We start from the raw sequence: 25,464 nt of genomic DNA on the forward strand, positions 1-25,464 counted from the left end.
TGGTGTAAGCAATGAACAGAAGAGACCAAAAATATTTCAGTTGTTAAAAGTGTGGAAGATAGTTATGTGAATCAAAAGTTAGCATTCAACTGACTTGGCTTCAGTCTTCTGAATCAAGATTTCCTGTGATTCTGGACAAAGAGCTGCACTAAATTTATCTACACATCTTCATAGAATTAGTTACTGCACTGGTTGTGTGAGGATAAGCTCATTAAAGGTTGAAACATTTTGTATTTTGTCATGTTTAGAATTCTTGACAAGCATCAGCAGTCAGTGAGAGGTGAAATAGAGAATGTAATGGTAGGCAGACAAAAAAGCAGAATTTCTTAGCTGAATATTGTTTGAGCAGAGAGAGGAGATGTCACCAGTCATGCAGGAATCCCAGGGCAAAGCTGTGGTTTTGGTTATTCTGTTCCTAGAGCCTCCAAATCAGCCCAGAAAAATCAGCTGCACAGGGGATGGACAATCCTGTGCCTGGATTGTGCTGGCCAGGCCAGGGCTGCACTCAGGCAGGTGTAGCTCACACCTGGCAGGTGAGTGCACCTTTCCTGCCACCTTAAGAGAAAATTTTAGGAATGCTCCATGTCTGTGTTAGTCCTCTGAGCTGGAGCTCCAGCTTAGCCCTGGCCTGAGCATCAGCTGTGACAATGGGAGAACTGCTGTTAAAACTGCCCTTAGTTCCCAAGCAGTCCCAGAAAATGCACCTGGGAAATTGGGCTCCCTGTGCTTGTCTTGAGGGTGATGGACTCTGGCTGCTCCTGAATTCAGGAGCTCCCAAATCCTGCAGAGCTGCCATCTCCTGATCCTGAGCTGCAATGCTGACCTCTGGTGGAGATCACACGTTTTGAGGGCCAAACCATTTTCCTGTTTAAAGGATGGGTTTGGCCATGCTATTGCTTGTATTCCCTTTGTGTGGAGTGTGTTTGTGTCTAACAAGTTGTTGCTTTGCTTTTTCAGCACTTGGCATCTGGGGACAGGCCTGGCCTTCAACACAACAGCTTTGTCCTGAGCCCACAAGTCACTACACATGATCCTCCTCTAAAGTCAGCACTTGGAAGCAAACAAACTGCTTCTGTAAATACTTCTCCTTCATTAAATTGGTTTTCAAACCTAACCAGTGGAAATGTGAATAAAGAAAACAAAGGTATGTGCAGAACCAGTGAAGAGTAACCCCTTTGTGGCTGTTTGTCAGAATAATACAGGTCAGACCCAGCAATATCTTGTGCAGAGAGTGATGTCATTGGCCTGCTGGGATGAATGTTTAGTGGCTTGGAGTAAAGCCTGGCAGAGTTAGCATATTCTGTTTCAAAAACTGGATTAAATTCCCATTGATGCAAGTATTCTTGAAAATTCAGTACGAGAATTCTTGTTGTTCGGGGGTGTTGGTTTTTTGGGGTTTTATTTAGAATGTGGGATTTTACAAATGTTGGTTTATTGAAGAAATTTAAGTGACAGAAATATTCTATCTGCATGTATTGGGAGGAGATTTATATATATACATATACATGTACATATGTACATGTGTGTATGTAGGAGGATATTGTCTTGAAAAAAATTCAATGTATTTTAACAGTTTTGAAGTATTCTCACTGTTTTCCTTTCTTCATTTCAGAGAAACTTCTCATACCAATTTCAAAGAATGAAAATAAACCTCTTCAGACACTCCCTAGCTTAGCCAAGCCAGCTGCAGCCCTGCAGACATTCAACAGTGCAATATTAACCCCTGTGAGCAACAACAACACGGGCTTCTTGAGGAACCTGTTGAACTCTTCTGCAGGAAAGGTACAGGAAAAATTCTGTCCTACAAGTTTGAGTTGATCCCAGGCTTAGGTTCTGTTTTAAGCCTGTGAACAAGTGCCACAGGCAGTTTGCTTTCTTGTCACAGTAAAATTGTCTTCATTTGGGAAAAAGGACTAAATCAGTTTCAGTGCTCAGTTGGAGTAGCTTAGTGGTGCTAAGTCTTGGTGAGGAACTGGGAACAAAGGGATAAAGCAGATGAACTTCCTTAGGGTGGAGTCTGGCAGCTGCATTGATTGGGATGTCTTTTAGACTCAGAAAAGAAGCACCAATGAGCTTGCAGATGGAGGGAAGAACCTTCTGTGGTGTCTTCACCATACCTCATTTGCAGACAGGTTCACTTCAGCTGTTTCTGGGCTTTGTCTGATTTTACAGAGGTTATTTCAAAGTGATGGGGAAAAAATACTGGCCTTGAGAGTCCTTTTTGAAAACTGGATTTTTGCTCTTTGATATAAAGCAAGTCCTGTTCTGGGTTTCTGCAGTGTTGCTGAGATGCAAATCAGAGCAGAAATTGTTGTGTCAGAATTCTGTAGATAAAGTGTCAGAAACGGCACTGGCATTTAATGATGGTGCATTTCTAGACAGCAGAATTCTGCAGTTGTTGGTTTCTCTGCACAATTGGATTGATCTCAAGTGAAAAATTTTAGGAGTGGCAAATACTTTCTTTAAAACTTGCAGGATAAGACAGCAGAAAAGAGCACTAATTTTTTGTTGTTGTTCTTCATGTGTTTTATCAGACAGACAATGGACTGAAGAGTACACCCAAAATCCTTGATGACATTTTTGCTTCCCTGGTGCAAAACAGAGCCATTACAGACCTGCCCAAGAAGCCTCAAGGGCTGACCATAAAGCCCACGATCATGGGCTTTGACACACCCCACTACTGGTTATGTGACAACCGCCTGCTGTGCCTGCAGGACCCCAACAATGAGAGCAACTGGAATGTCTTCAGGGAGTGCTGGAAGCAGGGACAGGTATCCTCATTTCCCTGCTTTTTCCATTTGCAATTCATGTGCTTTGTCCTTCACTTGAAGCACAGCTACAGCCACTGTAGTGATAAGCAACATTAAACCTTCATCAAATGTGTGGCATGAGCACTGTTACACATCCTTATCCTAGGATCTGTTTTACTGTTTAAATCTGTTTCTAAGCACACAGCTGCAATTATGTCTCTATATATAAAAAGCTATGGCTCTATGTATAAAAAGCTGCCTCAGTTTGAAACAGAGAATGCTCAGATGCATGGTAAGGCAGAATTCTGTTAGGGGGCATACTGAGAATTTAGTTTGCAAAATGCCTGCATTCAAATGTTCAATGTATTTTATGTATTACCCTGTTGTAGTTGGAATTTTTGGTTTTTAATAATTCTTCAGAATATGTTGTTTTGCTTTCTAGCCTGTAATGGTGTCAGGAGTGCATCACAAGTTAAATGCAGACCTCTGGAGACCAGAGTCCTTTAGGAAGGAATTTGGCCAACAGGAAGTAGATCTGGTTAACTGCAGGACCAATGAAATCATCACTGGAGCTACTGTAGGGGATTTCTGGGATGGTTTTGAAGATATTTCAAGTAAGTACTGTGACTCTTTGTTCCAGTAGGTAAAACACTCAGCAGCAATAATTCTGTCCTGGCATGGATTTGTGATCCATAAGCAGTGTAGAAGATGTTAAAGGATTTCTCCTCACCTTGGACAGTTTGCTGGGGATGCATTGCAGACATTTATGCTCATAGGATTGTGAACTGGATAAAAACTCATTCCCATGAAGTACTCTCCTTCAGGAGTATGTTTTGCTGCCTTTAGTCTTTTGGGGAAACATTCTGGGGAAATTTAAGATCTTCCTAGCAAGTAGGTTCATCTGCCAGCTTTTTTTTTCAATTCCAGTTGAGTGAAACAGAAGAGCACAGGTAGGGGTGATGCTCACAGGTTAAATGTGTGCTGCTGTTTTAGCTTGAAGGTACTACTTTGTTCTGAGGAACTGAAGTTACTTTGTATAAAAATAGATTTTGGGGAAGTGAACTTGAGGTTTTTCCAGGAGAATTAATAGTTGCTATTTCTTCTGGGGTTCTCCTTTATGTGTCTGTTACACATCCTTATCTAAGGATCTGCTTTACTGTGTAAATCAGTTGTAAGCTTAAGGAGTTTCGTACTTGGGGCAAGGAGAGTGGGAGGTGGAAGACTCACACCTTTCTTTTCTGTTACTTATCTTTGAAGAGGTTTGGCTTCATCAGCTGCTTTTGGCCTCAAACCAGTTTCTGAGCTAAATTGTAGGAAGTGCTTGGGCAGGGAAGCAGTAAGGGCTGCCTGTCTGTCTGACATCTCCTGTTGTAACACGTTGTCATGAGAGTGATACCCTACTCTGGTGTCAGAGGAACTTGTATGTCTTCAGTTCTACATGAAAAGTTGTGGAATGAACATGCTTTTAGACTGAGATAAAGATTTATTTATCTTAATTCTTCATATTCTGAGTTGTACAACTGTTAAAAACTAAGATTTGTTAATATTTCAAATTAGGTCGCCTGAGAACAGAAGAGGGAGAGCCAATGGTACTGAAGCTTAAGGACTGGCCTCCAGGAGAAGACTTCAGAGATATGATGCCCTCTAGGTATGAACTTCCAGAGGAAATGTTCATTGTTTCTGTGGTGCACCCCCAGAATAATGGAGGAGGAATATTGCTGTGTGTTGAAAGCTGCCTCAGCTTTGAGCAGCAGTTGGTGCCATGTGAACAGTTCTGTTTCTCAGAGATGCCTGGTATATGGCAAAATGGAAACCCTGCACAAGTTTCATGATAATTTTTTGTGGTTCATTGTGCTTGTTGCTAAGTAAAGTGAGCACCTAAAACTGCTCCTAAAAGCCCTGGATCACTTTGAAATCTGAGGTTCAGTTGAAGCTTACTTTTTGGCCAAACATTTTTAAATATTTGGATTTAAGCTATTTGGTATTTCTTGAGATGATTACACAATGAAATAGCATTACTCCAGAGCAGTTAAATTTATTTGCTGTATTTCTGTGCCTTGTTTGTTTGGCTCCTTTTCATGGTGTCCAGCAAAAACCCCCTGAGGGAAAGAGTACACTTCCTCAACTGGAGAGAGCTTTTGTTGCAGTCTCTTTCAGTCTGGTTTTGGTATTATGACTACCTAATGTTAAATTTTGCTGCATTATCTTAGGTTTGATGATTTGATGAAAAATATCCCATTGCCAGAATATACCAGGAGAGGTGGCAAACTCAACCTTGCCTCTCGACTTCCCAACTATTTTGTGCGACCAGATTTGGGCCCCAAGATGTACAATGCCTATGGTAAGGAATTTTTCACACTGAAGGTTGCACTGACCACATGTTCCTCTTGAAATTTATTGTAGATTATGTCAATCCTTGCTGTTGTAGACAATTTGATTAATCCCATGGATCAGAAAACCTGAGTTTGGGTCATCTGTAGGTATCAATGATGTCCAGAGCATGATATGATTTATTTTATTAAATATCTTTTTGTCCAGGTGGTTTCAAGCCAATAGTAATTATTCCCAGACTTCCAATCAACTTGCTCCACAGGCTGGCAACATGTATTTGTTGTTTTGCTGCTTCTGGCTGTATTGCTTTTGTTGTTCTCCTTTTTGAACTGTGTCATTTAGTTTTTCATCTCTCCTTGAGCAGTTTTTTTTCCATGTCTGGTTTATTTGCTGTCACTCAGAAGACATTTAAAATGGAGCAGCATCGTGGCTAGTAGAGAGATGGTGGATAGTAAATCCTGTATCAGCTGCTGTTTTCAGAGTGAAAAAGAGACTTTTTCTCAAAATGCTTTATCCCAAACTGCTGTAGAAACCCTTTTCTAGCAGGACTTCAACATGGCTTTTATATATCATAGAGGCTAGACAGAAATGCATTGATCTGTATCAGCCTGTCAGCAGATCACTTGGGAAGCCACAAGATAGAGCAAGGTCCTGGATAGAAAGCAAATTGCTGTTCTGGAAGCATTTGTTGGTAGAAGTAAAAGCACTCTAATCTTCTCAGAAAGTGCTTCTGACAGTGGTGTAACATTTCTTTGTCTTACTAATGGATCTGCTACTCCTTCCCCCCCCCCCCCTTTGATTCCTCCCCCAGGCTTAATAACACCAGAGGACAGAAAATATGGCACAACAAACCTGCACTTGGATGTGTCTGACGCAGCCAACGTCATGGTTTACGTGGGGATCCCCAAAGGCCAGGCTGACCAAGAAGAAGGTAAAATTTCAGTGGTGTCTGGGGGATATTCCTGTGGCCAGAGAGAGGATCCTGTAGTGTAACTGCTGGTGCTGCTTTCCACAGAAGTGCTGAAGACCATCCAGGATGGGGACTCTGATGAGCTGACCATCAAGCGTTTCACTGAAAGCCGAGAAAAGCCTGGAGCTCTGTGGCACATTTATGCTGCCAAGGATACAGAGAAAATCCGGGAGTTCCTTAAGAAGGTGAGCTGTTCATCTTAAAAACTCATCTTCTGCCTGTGGAGGCTTGCAAGTCTCTATCTTTGGGGCTTTTCTCCTCCTTCATATCCCAGTTACTGTGGAAACAAATAACTGGAGTTGTACCAAGACAAAACTTCCATGCCACGAGTCTTGGAGGACCTGAAAAGGGTGGAGAGCTGAAGCTTGCAGTTACCTTGTATGCAGATATTCCTTCTGCCCACTCTGCTCATAGATGAGTAATGTTACATAGTGAACAAGAAAAGAGCTGGTTTAGATTTAAGGAAAAGCAGTTTAATTTGATCCTTTTTCGAAGAATGTGAGACATTTTTGAGAAATGTCAGGTCAGTACATGGTACATAACACTCTTGTTCTCTCTCTTACTACCTTTTTTTCCCTCCCTACCTTTATGGGGTCTGAATTGAGGGGTGGTATTTTGTGTCATGTTTTCATGGGAGTTCAGGGTTTAGTGGAGATGTGCTACTAGTTCCAAAAGGGCATCTTTCAGTGTTCAGATTTACCTCAGATGGTCCAGAGTTCTTGTGGTCTTAATGGTGAAACTTCTTCGGTGCATTAAAAATGGAAAGAGCCAATATGCTGATATTTAAAAAGATAAATTGGATGATCTGAGCAACTGTTGGCCTGGTCAGGCTTATGGCTTTCTTGGTGGAAGCTGGGAGAGGCTGCAACAGACTTATTTAATATTAACAAAGAACAAATCTTATGGTTGATCAAACATGATACTGGGTTTGATAAGCATTAGCATTTGGAGTCTTGACATCTGTGTCTCACACCTCAGTCCCTTGTATCACACTTGCTGGCAGCTGTGGAGCATTCAGCAGCTTTTAGTGGAGTAGAATCAAGCTGTTTATCTCTTCCCAAATGAGTTTTTGGGTTACAGTCCTGGGTGTAAATGGCTGCTGCAGCAAGTTGGATTTATACAGCAACTTCTTGCAGAAATTCTCTCCCCACAACCCTCAAATTTCTGTCCTGAAGTGTTTGTTGTGCCTCCCAGTCTCGTTTCTCCTGAAAATCTGGTTTGCATCCTCTGGGTCAGTGAGCACACACTGACTGATGGTGGGCTCAAGGCAGACACCTGCAGAGTTCCACACTTGGTGTAGTGTCTGCCAGTCACAGGCTGTAGAGTCAGGGAATCTCAGAATGGTTGGGGTTGGAAGGGAGCTTTAGGAAGATGTCATTGCAACCCCCTGCAGTGGGCAGGGACAACCTTCTCCTGGACCAGGTTGCTGAGTCCATCCTGGCCTGGAACACTTCCAAGGATGGGGCAGCCACAGCTTCTCTGGGCAGCCTGTGCCAGTGCACACTGCCCTCACAGCAATGAATTTCTTCCTAATTTCTTCTTCTAATCTAAACCTACTGTCCTTCAGTTTAAAGCCATTGCCCCTGTCCTGTCACTTCACACCCTTGTCCACAGCCCCTCTCCAGCATGAGTAGTGTCACAACACTGGTTCCATGTGTGACAGTGGTTCCCAATGTGGACACAGGCAGCTTCACTTGCCACTGTCAGATGGGATTATTTGCATTTTCCACATCCACATTTGCAATGTCTTTGAAGCCAGTGGGACCTGAGCAATGCTGAAACCTTGACAAAGGTCTGAGTAAAGATCCAAACTTGCATTGTGTAACTTTCCTACCTGAACACCTGGTGCAAGTCCCTCTGGCATGTTTTGTGGAATACCACAGATACAGCTTGACTGTCCAGTCAGACTGGTGTGTTAAAATGTTGTTGTCTTGTAACTTTGCCAGGTTGCAGAAGAGCAAGGCCAAGAAAACCCTGTAGATCATGATCCCATCCACGATCAGAGCTGGTACCTGGACCGATCGCTGAGGAAACGCCTTCATCAGGAGTACGGAGTTCAAGGCTGGGCTATTGTACAGTTTCTAGGAGATGTAGTTTTCATCCCAGCAGGAGCTCCACACCAGGCAAGCACCAGGGACGTGGAATGGCCTGACTGCTTGGGCAAACCCTTGAGCATGTGCCTAATGCTTGTTTGTTCTCTCTAGGTTCATAATTTGTACAGTTGTATTAAAGTTGCAGAAGACTTTGTATCCCCAGAGCATGTCAAACACTGCTTCTGGCTCACTCAGGAATTTAGATATCTGTCACATACACATACGAACCATGAAGATAAATTGCAGGTAACTCCCCAATGCTCAGTGCTCTTGAACCTTCACAAAAAAAACCCTAAAATAAAACAAATGTTTTCCCAAGTTTGTGATTTGCATGAAGGTTGGGCAGATGACTGTGTCCAAACTGACTGGCACAGGGTGAGGGGACGTAAGTGGGAAAGTTGGAAAACTACCTGTGCTGTTTGCTTGTAAAACCAAGCACCTTTTGCTTTGCTCCTGCAGGTGAAGAATGTCATTTACCACGCTGTTAAAGATGCAGTTGGGATACTGAGAGCTAACGAATCCAGCCTTAGCAGACCGTGATGTAGAGCGCCTTAACCACACACTATGAAACAGAAGCGTTGGCAGCTGTTTTACCTACTCAGTCAGGACCTCTGTGGACTTTGAGATTATATGAATGTTACCTCATCTTCCTTTCAGCAGTACCAGAGGATCGTGGTACTATGTTCTGTGTATTCTTCCAATGTTTACAAACCTGATATGTATATGTAGTAATATGTATGGACTGTGGCATACTGTGAATGCTCAGTTGCAATAGAACTTTATACGGAGTTGCTCTCCAAACTGTACAAAATACCTCCTATAGAACTGTTGGGAACTATTCCAAATTACTCCTTTGAAAAATATTATTCAAGGCATTGTAAAGCTTCAATTTTTAAAATTTATTTTGGGGTGGGATGAAGTATGGAATCACTCAGTTTAATAACCAATTTACATAAAAAGTTAAGAATGCAGTTCTGGAATTTCACATTAACATAGAACTAGCATTTAAATTAGCTTTAAGCTATTGTATAGTAACATAGAGATGGGAGTTAACCATCTTTAGGTAAATGTATTTAAATTTCTAAATGTTAAAAGAAACTTTTAATCAAATGTCTTCTGTTCGAAACTGCTCTTTAATTTGAACTGATGTTTGATTCTCTTGTTTTTAACACTGAATGGTTACATAAAAACTCTTCTATTTCAGATACTGTTCCTTGCCTGTCTTTTTCAGTTGACTATTTAAAATGTAATTAATTTGATGCAGTACTTTGAAATGCAAGTGTATCATAAATGGTTCATATTGTTTATTGAAGTATTTGAAGGCTTAGGTTATGGAATTTAGCAGCAGACCTGTTTAGAGTGATTTTTGGTTAACCCAAGCATGACTTAGCTGACACTACTGCTGCCAGTGCTGTGCTCTGTGTCACATGAGCTTTGCAGCTGGAGTCTGAAATGGTACACACAGAACTCAGGGTTGTGTGGAGAAACACTGAAAAACATCATAAAACAAGAAGAGGGGTTATGAATGGAAAAGTGAATCTCTCATTTGATGAGATACCCTGAGACAAAATTAACCTTTCAGTTCCTTCCCAGCACTGAAAGTTGCCAGATGGCCTCCATGTTCACTTTTCTGAGCTTATGCAACAAATGGAAAATTCTCCCTGTAGTACTTGACCTGCTGTTTGTGTTCAGCAGCAATCTTGAGTCTGGCTTGGGTGGCAGTGTTCTTGTTCAGAGCAGTTTCCTCTGATTGCTCCCTCAGGAGAGGGGTCAGGCTGCAGTGATGTGCAGGAGCAGGAGCCTCTTGTAAGAACTCTTGTAAGAGTTAAGTTGATTTACAGAAGGTTTGCCTACACACCAGCCCTTCACTAAATTCAGTGAGAGCTTTCCTCTGCCTTCATTTGCTACCACCTCTCAACAGTAAATAACTTGTTCTAGTCACTTCAGGTGCCTTGATTTGGCATTTTGTGCATGAACTTGTCAAGTATGCTTAAACACAACACTTACCTGAGCGTTCTCTCTTGAACCACCAAGTTGAAGGAGATGACAGTGAGCAGGTTAATTGCTTTCCTTGGCACCAGCTGCAGTATTTGTGGGCAGCTGGAGTACAGGAGCTGAGTCACACTGACCTTAGACTCATTGTTGAAACTGCATTTTGAGCTCTTACCATGGTGCTGTTGTTCAGTCTTGTTTTATTGCAGCTCTCACCCACTTTGTTTCTGATGTGTCCTTTCTGGTTTTTTTAAGACCGCAAAAAACAAGCTGTCCCTCTTGCCTGTTTTTGTTGCATTTGGGGTGGAGATGAACACTTGAATTGCAGAGCCCTGAAGCACTGGGGATACTTTGCCTCCCCCAGCACAAAGGTGAACAGTGCTTGGCCCTTCCCATGCTTTCATGGCTGAAACTGGGAGGTGTTGGACTCCATCCAGCTCTCTGTGTGCCTTGTGTGTTTTTCTACCCTTGCAGTTAGGGTACAATTATTTAGAGACTTGGCTTCCTTAAAATGAAGAGCTCTGGCCTTTATTGGGGAGGTGCTGTGGCAGTGACAGGTTTGGGTCAGAGTTTTTTGGTTTCCAAACAGCCTTTTGTGAGCTGTGACATCCGTTTTGCCTGAAGCTTTTCCTTGGGAGGAGACACAGCTCTCCTGTGATCCTGAAATGTGCTCTTGGAGCAGCAGAGAGGCCTTGGCACTGCCATGGGCAGCTTTGCCAGGAGCCTGGTGAGTCAGGGCCCCCTCCCACTGCTGCCACCTGCCCTGCCCTCCCTGTGCCACAGCCTTGGCTAAGCCAGGCTCTCCTGTGACCATACAGAGCTGGAACAAACTGAAAACTTCTCTTTAACGATGCAGTGAAGGCCCTAAATGTGCTGAAGAAAGGTGTAATAAAACTAAAAGGCAGGTGTTAAGATGGGGGTATTGTTTGTGAAAGAGGCCAAAGTGATGCAAACTAAACTGCTGCCATAGGAGTGACTGTTAGAAGCAGCTTTAATAAAATTTGTATTGATTCAGGAAAACACAGATCTGACAGTGGTGGAGGTTTTTGGTAGCAGATTAAACCAAAGTGCCTGTTAGAGAGAAATGCTGCTTGAAGATGAGAATATATTTCAGGACTTTTTGTCTAAAAATACATAACATTACACCACCCTTGCCATGTCACCACAGGAAACATGGGCTGAACAGAAAACTGGAAGAAGTATATTACAGTAGTGTCTTGGAGGAAAGAATCCTCAGAAAGAAAAAAATATATATATATATTACATAAGTGAGAATACATAAAGTTTTGCATTTTGAAGGTAGGACAGAATAAATTCAAGCCAACTGTACACATCCATCCTAGCCCTAGCTCCTCAGGGTGGCCAACCGTGACTGCATGGCCTCGATGTCCTCCTCCTCATCCACGGCAGCAGCTGCTGCCCCCATGGGCTCAGGCTCTGGCAGAGCATCTGTGACTTTACTGGGTGCTTTACCCAAGGCCCCTGCAACAACAAACAGGCTCATTAGTGACTGTCAGGTCTTCATTTGATTAGTGGCTTTTGGGGACATCTAAAACAACCCAACCAGTCATTTCCCACGGAGGTCAGAGCCCTGAGCTGGGCCAGGGCCAGCCCAGGGGGGTGCTGGCTGCCCAGCAGCCCTGACCTGCCAGCTCAGCCTCTGCTCCTTCCCCTCTGGGAGGAGGCTCCCAGCTCCCCACAAGCCCTGCTGCTTGCTCGGGAGGAGGCAGGGAAACAGGATGGAAAACGCAAATGAGGGTGAGAGAAAGAACAGGGCAATGTGCCAGGCACTGAGCACAAGGTGCCAGCAGGGTGGGCCCTGCACTTGCAGCGTGCTGCAGCTGGTGCTTGTTTTTGTCACACCACATCACAAGCAATCCAGGTGAAAGGAGCATTCTAAGCATTCTCCAAATCAAATAACTGAACCAGTAAATCATTATTACTTCATGAGCTGGAAGGCAGAAGTTGTGGTTTTGGCTTTAAGAGGGTTTTTGTGTTTGCTTTGGGTTTTTTTTCCCCCAAACAAGACACAGCATGTTACTGCCAGGACTCACAACACAGCCTATGACTCAAGGCAGTGCAGCAGAGTTTCTGGTTTCATTAATAACAATCATTTCTTGGTTTCATTAATAACAATACCTAGCCAATCATGTAAGTTTCACCTTGGTAAGAGGATTCACTGCATAGCCAAACACAGATCTGTTAGAACCTCAATTACAAAACTGCACAGAGAGCAGCTGATGGATCTTAGTTCTGCCCTGCTGAGCCCCACTGGCCTTCTCAGCCAGTATTCCCTGAGAAATCAGCTTGTCAGAGCTCTCTGCCCATCACCAAAGGAAGAGATGCCACAGAGCAGGGACCTGGCTCTCAGCAGTGCCCACAAACTCACCAGCTGTAATTTCAAAAAGGATTTTGTCAATTTCTGCTTCAGCTTCCTCCTCCATCTCCTCCTGATCCTCCAGGCCTTCAAAGGTGTCTTCCAGCATTTCCTCTATAATTCCAGCCTAGCAGAAAAAAACAAGGCAGCCTGTGATGCCCGTGGAAACAGCAGAGTAAGAAAACTCATTTCTACTTGGGAGATGGGCTTATGCCTATCCAGGGATGTAACATGAGCACACATCTCTACAACTGCAGAGGAAAAGCAGGAAGAAAACTGAGGATTAAAGGCACCTGTTCTCACTTGGAAAACCTCAAGTTATTTAAACCAAAAGAGGAGAGATTTAAATTAGGTATTAGGAAGAAATTCTTCCCAGTGAGCTGGAACAGGTTCCCCAGAGAAGCTGTGGATGCCCAGTTCCTGGGAGTGTTCCCAGCCAGGTCAGATGGGGCTCTGAGCAACCTGATCCAGTGGCAGATGTCCCTGTCCATGGCAGGGGGGCTGGAATTACATGATCTTTAAGATCCTTTCCAACCCAAACCATTCCATGATTCCATGGTTATTTATTGTTGTTGCACACCTAAACCAAGAACCCAGCCTGCTCCAAGCATGTGAAATACAAGGGTTTCAGTCATGCAGCATGAATTGTGTAGCACACTGTAAAACTGCTCTTTGACACAGCTTGGTTTTTTTATCTGCATTTGACCCTGCATTTTTTTATCTGCATTTGACCCTGCATTTAACCCTAACCCTAACCCAAAACATTCCTTTGTAGGCCCTTCAACCTACATATGGTCAAACCATGCTGGTGCACAATGATGAAATTAGTTCAAATAAATTTATTTCTAAATAAACAGTCTAGAGTGGTAAGAAAGGAAAAAGCACAACAACTTTGGTAGTTGAAAATGTAATAGTCATAACAGAGAATTATGGATGCTTTCAAATCAGAGCACTCCCATCACATGGAGACACTGAGCTGGATGCTTTAAACCACTGACAGTGAGTTATATCTGAATTAGCCAGGAGTTTTGTGATTCTTTAAAAATTTTGTAATAAACTTAACTAGTTAAGGAATGTTTGATTGCATTATTTTGGCTGGTATTGGTTTAGATCTGTATTGGCTAAGTGTCAGTAGAAAACCCTGAGAAATTACCTCACTGCACCTGCAGAAAGGAACTCTATGGACCTAGACCCCTTAGAGAATCTATAGTTGAAGAACAAAATAAATAATTGTTTAGTGGTTATCATACAACTAGAGATTAATTAGATGTCATAGAACAAGAATGGTATCTTGAGAGAGTTAAGGAGTCAGAGGCCTATACATCCCAGAAAACTTGATTTATACATTGCAGGTGTAGTAAGGGAGCCACTTCATAGGCTTGTACTCCCCAGAAAACTTAATCAATAGTAATTGTCTAAGCAGGACAGCACATTTAATAAAGCACTGTTAGCTGGATAAAACTCAGGTTATCCATTAAACAAAGACAGATGAGATGTTCTGCTAGTAATTAAAAGAAACAAAACACCTCTACCATGATGCAATAAATTGGGCAGATTTTTAGGAGTGTCTATTAAAAAAATCTTGGCTGTTATAGTGTATATAAATGCCTGAAAATTGTTGTTTCTTTGAACATGTCTATAGTGAATAAATTCCCCATATGCTCCCAATTTTGACTCAAAATTGTTATTAGGAATGTTGGTCTAACAGCTTTTTGCTGTTAGATTTTCAACTCTTTGTGTCACCAGTATCAGGCTGGCCATGGAGTCAGAGTGTCCTGAGCTCCCTGTGACAAAGGGGCCGCCCAAGTGGCTGCACAGCTCAGTAACAGCCACATTGTGTTCACCCCAGTCTGATTTATGTGCCAGACCTTACCTTCATCATCTCTTTGGACAAGTCCCTCATCGTTGCTTGGATTTCTGGGATTTTTACTAGATTTTGCATAGCTTTCATGACTTCTGTGCTCTTCTGCAATGAACCTGCTACTCTGAGGACAGCTGTGAAGGAGAGAGGCACAGAACAGTTTGAACAATTCATGCACTGCTGAAAGCAGAGGAATTATATCCTCCCTACATGGAAGTTTCTTTACATTTAGGCAATTCAATTTAAAAATTAAATGGGCATTGCACTTCACTCTTGACTAAATTCCTGGAAAAGCCCAACTTATAGACACACTGGAAAAGTCATATTTATAGCAAAGCTATAAATGTCCTGTACAATGAGGAGCCCAGGTGGTCTGCAGAGAGATTTCAACCCACCTGCACCCAGGTCCCCAAAGACAGGGAAAGAGTTGCCCCTACCCAGCCCCTCAGCATCAGAGCTGCAGTGACTGCTGAACCAGGGATCTCCTGCCTGACACCAGCTGCTGGAAACCAACCCTGGCAGAAGCTCTGCTGCAACAGTTCCACAGCAAAGAGTAAGCTACAACATTAATACTGACGCAGACAAGCCAAAAATAAGCTTGTTTAAACTGAATTTAACAATACCCTTTCCAGAGGCTATTCTAACTTCTAAGGTCTCCTCGTATGTATTGATACATCAAGATCAAAAAGCAGTAATTAAGGGTACTTTGAAGATGTTTGAATTCTGCCATCCAGCTTTGCAGCTTCCTGGACATGGAGAACTTACCTGTTTGTATATAAAATGGTCACTCCTTAACGAAGCAAATTGAAGGTACAGCACATATTATTTTTTATTTTAGTAATTTAAGAGCCCTACACTTGTAACAAACTAACAGACACCTTGCCTTGAGTGGTCATTTCTCAAACAAACCCCAGACTGAATTTTAGATTCCTCTCTATTTCCTATCTAAGTGTATCAGAACATTCCCAGGAAGATGAAGATGCTGGCAGTGGTAATAAGGAGGAGGCTGTTTTGAATTTTTCCTTTTAATGGACACCTTAAGCTGCAAGGATGGTCCTACCTTCCTTTCCTGAGTGAGATGCATGGGGAGCCACATTTGAACCATCATAAAATTACCCTTAAGGTTCACAGTGTGACTTCCTGTTTTATCACTCATCCAACATTAAAATCTACTTGGATGATGCTGGGGTGGAGGAAATGCTTTGACATTTCAGCAGCTTGTTCATCTCCACCAAGTCTTCTCCTGTCTTTACAGCTTTCTGCTCTGCTTGTTACAGGCTGGACTGTTTCCAGCTATGGAAAACTCTGCATATAGGAAGTATATTATAGCAGATTTCTGATGTGGATAAGGAACAAGGGAAATCTGCTGGTTCTGGAGGAACACAAAGGACCAAGGAGGGTTTACAGAACATGGGTTTTAAGTCAAAGGGCAAAAGGATTCATCCACACTAAGAAATCAAGCACTGCTGCCCCATCCCCATGCAGGTTGTTGGTAAATGCCCCCAGACTCTCGCTAGGGAAGCAACCATCTACAAGATGAAGAGAATTCTACTCCTGTGACAGATCCTGTCAAAATCAGTGACATAGGCTCCACCAGGACACAGGGGTATTAGGGATGCATTCCAACTGTTTAGAAATGCACACTAAGAATGTGCTCCCAATTGCTGTGAGCTCAGTTCCAGAGCATGTGATTCTCACACCACTGGAACCCTCAGGCTCTGAGGAGAGGTGTTACATCATCTGCTGAGCAGCTCATCACAGCAAACAGGGAACCAGCAAGGATGTGGGGAACAATGAGGGCAGGAACCCCAAGAAACCAAAACTGGGAGCTCCCTGATTGCTTCACAGCCCAGGGTGGGACACCCATCCAGGCAGGGCACTGGAGAAACAGCCTTAGAGCATTCTGCAGACTGAGGGGGTTACTGCCTACAGGGATGCAGGACTCCTTACAAGGATGCAGGGGAAAAGAGCATGTTTGGACATGGGGAAAACTTACAATGGATCTTTTAAGGGGAATACAGGAACATACCTGAATCTTAGGGGAATGACCAAAGGTAGATTGGGGAAGGACTGAAGTGTATCAGGGAACACACAAACCTCAGGGGCCTGCAGGACCAAGTACCAGCAGTTCAGGCAGAGAAGGAGATCTGGGGCAGGTACCAGACATCTGGCCAGCTTGGACAGAGCATCTGAGAGCAGCTCCTGGAACAACTGATCTGTTGTGTGTATTGTGTTCTACCAGTGGACCTGAGTCCTCATGAGCTGAAGAGGAAGAGCAGGTGGAGCTGTTCACAGTGTGTGAAAGCTGTGTGTGTTTATGGGGTGGTGGCCAAGGCTCTGCTCTGACAGTGTGGGTGCATGTGCCTGCTGGGATTAGAGGGTAGCACTTCAGCAGCCTCACAGCTCTGGGAGGATCTTCCCAGGCTCCTGAAGCCCACTGGAATCAGCTGCTTTCCACAGGAGCACGGCTGCTCCCACATTCAAGCTCTGCCTGTATTTGATTTTGGTTCTGGACAAGGAAACCTCAGACCTCACTTCTACTGCCAGAGCACTGCTTGGATTCAGGATTTGCTCTTACCAAGCTGGTTCTTCATCCCCATGAGAACTGAGTTCATGTGAGCTTTGGATGCATAGAGTTTGCTTACAGCCTTCCGAGAGCGGACCAGCTCCTTGGCCAGGATCACACACACGTCTCTCTGATTCTTTTTGGCAGCATCCTTTATTGACCTCTTCACCTTCTCCTCTTCCCTCTGGATATCTGGAGCACAGAAAAACACAGCAAACAATGATCAACTCCTAAGGATATAGAAGAGAAATCAGTCATTTGTTGAGGTGTGTTTCCAATGCAAAGAATTGTTTCTGCTTGATTTCAGGTTCCTTCTGTTACTCAAGGACCTTGTTCTGGGTTGATTTACATGTCAGCTGATTAATTCAGCTAAATCTTAATAGGAAAATTCTCATTACTGAACATCCAGCTCTGTAATTTCCTTTGCAGTCAAGAGTACTCTAAAGGACTGTCTGAGAATATTATCCATGATGCTGAGCTGACTAAGAGCTTACAAAGCAAAAAAAGGTCCTGTAAGAACAAAGCACTCTGAGAGGATGACTTGACTCACAACTTGAAAATAACTTCCTGACTGTTAAACTGGCCTGATACAAATACACATACACAAAATATACATCTAACTTGAAACATCCTGTTCAAACTCTCCTGGCATCCAGCTTTGTTCAGCAGATTTTTTTAAGAGTGTGCTTAAGTGGGAATACTGAACTAAACATGGGCAAGGAGTTGGTTGGACTATTAAACACTAAAAAGGCCTTCTTAAATACCATTGGTTTCTCCAGCAAATCTGGTGTCACTGTTGACAGTTCTGCCCTGCCAGGTAACACTGGCTGTGAACAGCAGGAGCCAGGTACTCCAAAAAGCCCAGAGTAAAAAATGCAAGAGTAAGCAGGGACAATATTAACTTCCTTTCTTTTCCAGACTCAGCAATAAATTAGTCACTGACGAAATGTGGATCTCATAGTCCATAAGAAAAATTATCCTAAAGTAAATAAAGAATTCAGATAGTAAGGGTTCCTCACCTTCCTGTAAAGAGTTGATTGAAATGACCACAAGAACAATTTTTTCAAAGAAAGCCTCTGTTCAGATTTAGCTTTGAGTCTTCTTGATTTATGCCAGACAAAGTTATACACTGGAAGAATCAGAAGCTGCCCTTTTATAAAAACAAAGGCACCAACACACTCCTTCTGGCACAAGCTAACTTGGAGACTTCAACACAGGTTCTCAGGTGGGAGTTAATGAACCCTGTACTCAAGACCAGCAATTCTCTCAGTATCATTCACTGAGGTGTTTACCTTAAAGGACTGGCAGAAAGCTGTAGGATTATAATCAGAAAAATATACCTTTGCTGCTTTCCCACTATTATTTTCAGAAACACTACAAACTTGATGACATTTGTGTGTCAGACATGGGACTGAGCTGAGTTCCAGGTAAAAAAGAGCTGAAGTGCTCCAGCAGGAAACAGAAAGCACCAGAAGAACCCCAGCAGCACTGAGGAATTACAACACTCACTCTGTCAGCCTGAAAACAACCCTAAGTATTGTGTCCTGCAGCCAGGCTGGAGTGGGACAGCTGCCCCCGAGTGAATGCTCTCATGGCATCGAGTGCTGGCTGTGAGATCAGTGGCACAAGGATGCAGGAACAGCCAATCCATCTTTGAAAGGCAGTGCCAGCTACACTCCTCAAGGGAGCCAAAGTCACCTCCCCAGTGCCTCTGCAGCACTACCAAGCACAAGAGGCACACAGCAGCCCAAAGCACCTGCAAGAGGGACTCACAGCTCAGCAAAACACAAAGTTACTGTGTTACTCCAACTATATCCACTCAAAAATTTCAATTCTGAAGTAACAAGGACACCTTTCATTTCTCCAAACCTTCCAAGCCCTGAAAAACAACCTACCCCAAACAGAAATCACTACAGCAGCACCAGTCCAACAACAGATGGTTTCAAAGAGTGTGCTGCTATTTCAGTAACTCTGCTGACTGGGCAAGCCAACTGCTCAAGTGATCCAAGCCCACTCAGTTCATCCCAGGTGGATCTAGTGTTGCCTTGTTCAAACACATCCAGCACAGCTTTCCCCAAGGAAACTAAGACAGGTTCCAGCTTAGCATCCTTCCTTAAAGATTGCAGGGATTTCCTGTGTCAGGCTCAGGTGAAACAGGAGAGGATGGCAGAATCCAGCTACAGTGAGTAACTTCTGAGGAAACCTTTGGTGGCACTTGGCTGCCATCCTTCAGGAGCAGCCTGCTAGCCTGGGAAGTGTCCAGCAGAACCAATCCATAGGTGACCCTTGGTAAAATGTGAAATCCTGGCACCAAGATATTATTTACTTTATTTTAAGGGCAATTATCAGTGTAGCAGATGGTTGGTGGTTAGTGCTGAACTGTATTTCTGTGAATGTAGGACTCTGAAACACAGACAGGTTTAGAGCTGCTAAAATAATTAGATTAATCTAATTAATTATTAGATCTACATCAAAATATCACACTACCATGTAGCCTAGTATCTGTGCAGGCCATTAAAAGCATTATGGCATGTAAAAGGTTAAGAGAAACCCAAAATTTCCAGAAACATCAGTAGTGAGCACGTGGGCACTCTGCTCCTGTGGAAGATGCAGCCTCTAAAACATATTTTGCTAGTAAGATCAGAGGTGCAGCTCCTCTGTGCCTGATACAGCCACACAAAGTGCCCTGGAGAAAGTAAAAGAATTCACATCCCTGTAGATCAGTTTTCCTGGGAAAGACACAAACTCTGTTCCTCATACTGGAGACAAGGACAAAGACAGACTTTGTACTGCACAAGCAACCTTCTCCAACCAACTCCTACAAGTCTGCAAGACACAAACCCTGCCAGGTCACTCCAGAGGCACCGGGCTGGGGAAGGATGGGAATGCAGGATGTGCTCTGCCAGTAACCAGATGCTGACACAAAATATCCTCCCATGGACAAATCCCAGAGACAGGCTAGGGATTTGAAATAAGGGGAGAACAAAACCTAGGCCCAAACCTGTTTTCAGGCTCAGGGAAGGCAGGTAGAACAAATTCTGAACTAACAGCAGTGCAATACTAAGCAACTTGTCTGCTTTTCAAGACACATTCAGCAGTGTAATGCTCATTATTTAATACCAAAACACCCACACACAGAAAATACTTTTTTTTTTCCTTCCACTCTTCTGTTTGTAATTTTTCCAAGCTGACAGCAAGGTACTTTTGCTTGGCATGTGCACTTTCACACCAGTACATGCCAGTGGAACTGTCTACATGTGAATTATTTACCATACTGATACTACTCACTAAATCAATGTGGGTGAAATTCTGGATAATAAGTCTAATACAAGTTATCCAAAGGGATTTAAGAGCATTATGTCTTACTGGAGCATGAAATATTCATGTTCTTTTGAAAATTTTCCTAAGATAACTTCACAGAGACATCATTTTGTAACACAGACTGAGTCTGGCCCCAGGACCACATTTATCTTCCTTTACTCCAGATGTGACAGACTACCCCAAGTTATTAAATTTCACAGCCTGCCTCAATTAAAGTAAAAAAAACCTTGAAGACACACAAGGAGAGTAAAAACAAAGAATGAGACACAAGTACAAACCTCTGATCTGTCTATCAATCACTCTCATTTCTTTCCTTATCTTCAAGGACCATTCATTGACCTTAAAAAGAGAAAGTGAGAGTTACTTGAAATTCCAACTTCAAAACTATGCTTTTATACTTTCATGTAACTTAAACATTCAGTATCAAAAGCAGCACTTCAAATTGCATGAGCTGCAAGTTATGAGTGATGTTAAAATATTTCATTATTCAAATAATAAAACCCCCAAACATTGCAGAGATACCATCAATTCCTGCACTGCTCTTAATGCTCAGACAAGGAGTTAAGGAGGACCTTTATAGATCCTTTCCAACCAAAACTCTTCAATGACTCCAGGATGTGATTTGTGAGTCAGATGCTCACAGCCTGGCTACCTTCCCACATCACTGCCCTGTCACTGTACACAGGGAACTTGCCACAGGGGGTTTCAGCAGAAGGGACAGACTTTGGCACAGATGACAGCCCCAAGAGTGCTACTGCCCATTTCAGTCAGGAAGATCCCCAGCAGGTCTCCAAGCCAACCCCTGCTCAAAGCAGGATCAAGTTCAGAGCTCAGACAGGCTCAGGTCTCATCCACTGAGTTTTGATACTGTTTGAGGGCAGAGACTTCACAGCCACTCTGAGCAAATGCACTTAAACTACTCCTGGGTGGGGAAGACCTTTCCTCATGGAATCCTGGAATGGTTTGGGTTGGAAGGGACCTTAAAGACCATCTATTTCCACCTTCCACTAAACCAGATTGCTTAGAGCTCCATCCAACCTGGCCTTTCATGTTCAATTCAAAACTCTCCTCTGGCCAACTGTGGCTGTAGCCCCCCTCCTGTCACTGCACACACCTCAAAGGTACCTGTCTGTGCCTTGACTCCAACCCCAGCAGAGGCAGCGAGGGGCTTCAGACCCCTGCTCCTTCAGCTTCTCTTCTCCAAGTCAAAACGAGCCCAGTTCCCACAGCCACTCCTCCTGCACCACAGGCTCCAGCCCTCCTCCATCCTGATGGCCTCTGCCACCCTTGCCCAGCTTGCAGAGATCCCTCCTGAGCTGGGTGCCCACACTGGGACACCTCTGCAGCCTCTGCCACCCTTGCCCAGCTTGCAGAGATCCTCCTGAGCTGGGTGCCCACACTGGGACACCTCTGCAGAGTAGCACAGTGACTGAGCACTCAGCACTGTGACCACACTTCCCAACACACCCTGTTTGCCCCCATTGCTGCAGAGGTGCACTGGGAACTCGTTTATTATCCATGGGAAAGCAGATCCTTTCCTGCAGAGCTGGTGCCCAGCCAGCCCCAGGCTGCACATCCCTGTGTGCAGGGATGGTTGGCCCAGTCTTGCATTGCTCAACATTTTGAGGTTCCTGCTCTGGGTTCCTCCCACTTGCTCAGGTCTCTCTGCCCTCCAGCTTCCCTTCCCCTGCCTTTGGTGGTGTTCAAACACAGCCACTCCTTTAGCAGCTCCCTCCTGGCACTTGCCAAGATCTCTCTGTTCCAGATCCTCTGGCTCATCCAGGAGGTGAGGAGCTCCACTTGCCCTGACCATCCCTCCAGGGAAGCAGAGTGAAGAGAACTTGTGCAATGAAAACTTGTAAAGCAAGTTCTCTTTGGTGCACAAGCCCAGCAGAGCAACAGATTTAGACTTTCACCAGTCTCAAAAGACTTTCTCTTGGTCATGGTGAACAGGACTGTGTTTTGACTGCAGACAAAAGCCACCATTTGAGGTGCCCAAGCACAAAATCAGCTTAAAAACCCCACATACAACCCAAAGCCCTGCAGAGGGGCAGAAGTTTCTAAGAGGTTTCAGAAAGCTCTTGTACCTTTAGTTAAACCCTGTGTTTACAAGCAAAAAACCCCAAACCCAGAACTGAGTGCATCCTCCTCTCTTGTTCTTCAGAGCAGAAGAGATAACATCCTGGAGAGTCATTGCTCACCCTGACAGAAAGCCAAGAAGGTCCCTTTTTTGAGTATGGACTACATGAGAGGAAAAAGGCAGGGGGAAGAGAGACTGAGAGAAACATGACAAGCTCTGGCTGGCCAATTGTCCTGTCTCAAATGTAACACCTGCCAGAGATTTGCTCCACAACTTGTATTCTAGAACAAACCAACACACAACAAGCCTTCATGTACAAGCACAATCAGCAACTGTCAAATGAACCACAGCAGGATCTGCAGCTTCTGTCTCTGGGGTGCACAGCCCAGCACAAACACACCATTAAATCAAGACTGGTTGTGGAAACTCTTTCACAGCTCATCCCTAGCACTGCCAGGGGTTTGACATGACTGTCCCAAAGGCACAGCTGGGTGTTTATGCCTTCCCTGGGGCTCCCAACTCCCCTCCTGCTTTGTGTAAGAGGAGGAGGAAACCCCACTGACTCTTATCCAGGCTGGTCCATGCTCCCAGCTACATGAGACTGCAATTTGCTGAGCTGTAAGGAAGTCACACTGCCCATCTCACACAGGACACAGGGACATGGATGCAGACCATGGCACAAGGCAGCAATGCTGGAACAGGAGTCTGTGGTCCAGCTGAGCAGAGATAATTACCCTGAGCACAACTCCAGGCTGATGAAGCAATTCTGCTTCACTCCTGATCTAAACAAAAACATCCCTCTCACAGCACTGCATCATGCCAGAGTCAGCCAGCAAAGCACTCAAGCTGAAAAGAGCCAACTCACACTACACTGGAGGAAAATCCACTTTTTAAGTTCAAATGATCCAGACATGGCATTAAAAGTACAATAAATCCCCAGCTTTAGACAGGCTGAAATGTATCACCAGCTCTTCACAAGGGCTGAAGATATTTGCCTTGTATTGATCATAAATAAATTATCTCACATCAACAGAGTGGGCAGACAAAAGAACTGAGGGCAAATCATTGCCATCACAAAAATCTCAACCCCTCCCCATCCTCCTGCAGTGCTTGGACGGGTCCCCCTAGCTCTGCTCAGGGACTGCATCTGAGCACAGCTGCTGGCAGACACCAGCCAGGATGCAGAAACAGCTACTGCTTTTTCCTTCTAAAGCTGCAGTTAGGTACAGGAGGAAAGGAATTTTTAACTAATAATGGGTGTCTCAATATCAGTGTTAGGGCTGTGAAGTCACCATGCCAGCCTGCACCCTCAGGGAGGGCTCATGACAGCAAGAGGACTCTTGTCACCTCTCCCTCCACCTGTCCCATGCTGCATTTTTAGGGTTTTCTGCAAAGAATCACAGAATCACTGGCTTAGGAAGGGATCTCTGGAGATCAGCCAGTGCAAACCCCGCTGCCAAGGCAGGGTCACCCAGAGCAGGTGACACAGGAACGTGTCCAGGTGTGTTTAGAATGGCTCCAGAGAGGGAGACTCCACAGCCTCCCTGGGCAGCTGTTCCACCCTCAGCATAAAGAAGCTTTTCCTCCTGTAAAGGTGGAAGTGTGGTTTATTTTATGGCCACTGCTCCTTGACCTGTTGCTGTGCACCAAAAAGAAGGTTTGAGGTGGCTGGCACCATTCTCCAAGAGCTCCAAGATGCCCCATAGGCTCTGTGCTACTGGAAAACATGGCAAGCTCACCAGTTAGGGAAGGCAAAAGAGCAGGAGTGGCCCTCAGGCAGGAGGTGAGAACTCCTGAGTGCAGCATGAGCAGTTCCACATGTGAGGGTTCCACAGCTGCCTGATGTGCCACCCACCCCTGAGAGCAGCAGCCCCCAGCCCCAGCTCTCCCGGGGCTCTCTTGTGCCACACTCAGGAGCTCAGCACACTGACCCAGCCCACACAGTGCTCTGACACAGGCACAGGAGGAAGGGAAGGACACTCCCAAAGGTACATTCCTCATCTGGTTCTCTCACCCACAAGCAACAGCCACAGCCTGCTCCCCTGGGACTCAGCTGCTACAAAGCACCAGGGAACATCTGTGACACTGCAGCTTGTCTGAGCATTCAGCTTGTGTGCCTGTCATTCTTCTCCCTGTTGCTTTTCCAGTACCTCTAATGTATTTGATCTTCCTCTCAGCAAACAGCAGATTTTTTTTTAACTCATTCATAGCTACTTATGAAAGGCAACAGTGAAATCCACCAGTGTCTTGATTATTTCATTCCACTGTGGCAGCAGAAAGCTGTTCCTGGAAACACAGTTTATTAGGGGGTTGAAAGGAGCCTTACAGACCATATAGCTCCTTCCAAGCACCCCTGCCACGGGCAGGGACACCTTCCACTAGACCAGGTCGCTCAAGGCCTTATCCAGTTTGGCTTCGAACATTTCCAGGGACGGGGCAGCCACAGCTTCCATGGGTAACCTGTTCCAGTGTCTCACCACGCTCAAAGGGAGGAATTTCTTCTTAGGATCTAACGTAAATTTCCACTCTATCAACTTGTACCCCTTCCCTCTTGTCCCGCCACTCCAATTCCTCACAAACAGCTCCTCCCCGGCTCCCTGCAGGCCCCTTCAGATACCGGGAGGTTCTGTGAGGTCTCACGGCCCGGTCCCGGCCCGGGTGCAGCCTCCGCCAGGGCCAGGCCGAGCCCGGCCCCTCCGCAGTCCCCGCCCGACGCCATAGCAACGCCACACGGCCCTGCCGCCACTCCCCCCTCAAACTCCCGGCCCCGCTGCCGCCCGGGCCCGCTCGGCGGCTCCGGCCCCTCACCAGCTCCTTGGGCGGCTTCTCAGGGGTCTTCCCGAAGAGCCCCATGGCGGCCGCACCGCCCGGCGCTTCCGGCTTCCCACAGCCGGGCCGGCCGGAGCGCGCACTGCGCCTGCGCCGCCGCACGCCCCGCCCACTCCGCGTGAGGGGGGGGCCTGAACGGCCTCGCCCCGCCCCTCGCGGCTTCCCGCCAGTCACGTGGCGCTGCGCACGGCGCTGCGCACGGCCCCGCCCCCGCGGAGGGGCGGGAAGGCGCTGAGGGGCGCGGCGGGAGCGTCGGGCCCTGCACACCGAGTGTGTTTGTAACTCATTCACCGT

General features: G+C 45.1%; 2 protein-coding genes across 2 annotated transcripts in view; one reads left to right on the top strand and one right to left on the bottom strand.

Moving 5' to 3' along the window:
* KDM3A (lysine demethylase 3A) overlaps positions 1–9,347 on the top strand; it is a 28,660-nt gene extending 19,313 nt beyond the window's left edge. Inside the window, 11 exon segments of the mRNA XM_036382933.2 lie at positions 958–1,144; positions 1,613–1,782; positions 2,535–2,771; positions 3,193–3,364; positions 4,308–4,398; positions 4,961–5,091; positions 5,893–6,012; positions 6,097–6,236; positions 7,998–8,174; positions 8,256–8,390; positions 8,604–9,347. Coding sequence (XP_036238826.1) covers positions 958–1,144; positions 1,613–1,782; positions 2,535–2,771; positions 3,193–3,364; positions 4,308–4,398; positions 4,961–5,091; positions 5,893–6,012; positions 6,097–6,236; positions 7,998–8,174; positions 8,256–8,390; positions 8,604–8,684 — 1,641 coding nt within the window. The 3' untranslated portion in view covers positions 8,685–9,347.
* Positions 9,348–11,109: 1,762 nt separating this feature from the next.
* On the bottom strand, positions 11,110–25,268 carry CHMP3 (charged multivesicular body protein 3). Its single transcript, XM_036382935.1, has 6 exons — positions 25,150–25,268; positions 20,540–20,600; positions 16,953–17,132; positions 14,387–14,508; positions 12,526–12,640; positions 11,110–11,618 (listed from the first exon to the last, which is right to left on the bottom strand). Exons 1-6 carry the CDS (start codon positions 25,192–25,194, stop codon positions 11,482–11,484), a joined length of 660 nt encoding a protein of 219 aa, XP_036238828.1. The 5' UTR covers positions 25,195–25,268; the 3' UTR covers positions 11,110–11,481.
* Positions 25,269–25,464: the final 196 nt, after the last annotated feature.

This window comes from Molothrus ater, chromosome 4 (genome assembly GCF_012460135.2).
Source record: "Molothrus ater isolate BHLD 08-10-18 breed brown headed cowbird chromosome 4, BPBGC_Mater_1.1, whole genome shotgun sequence".
Taxonomy (NCBI): domain Eukaryota; kingdom Metazoa; phylum Chordata; class Aves; order Passeriformes; family Icteridae; genus Molothrus; species Molothrus ater.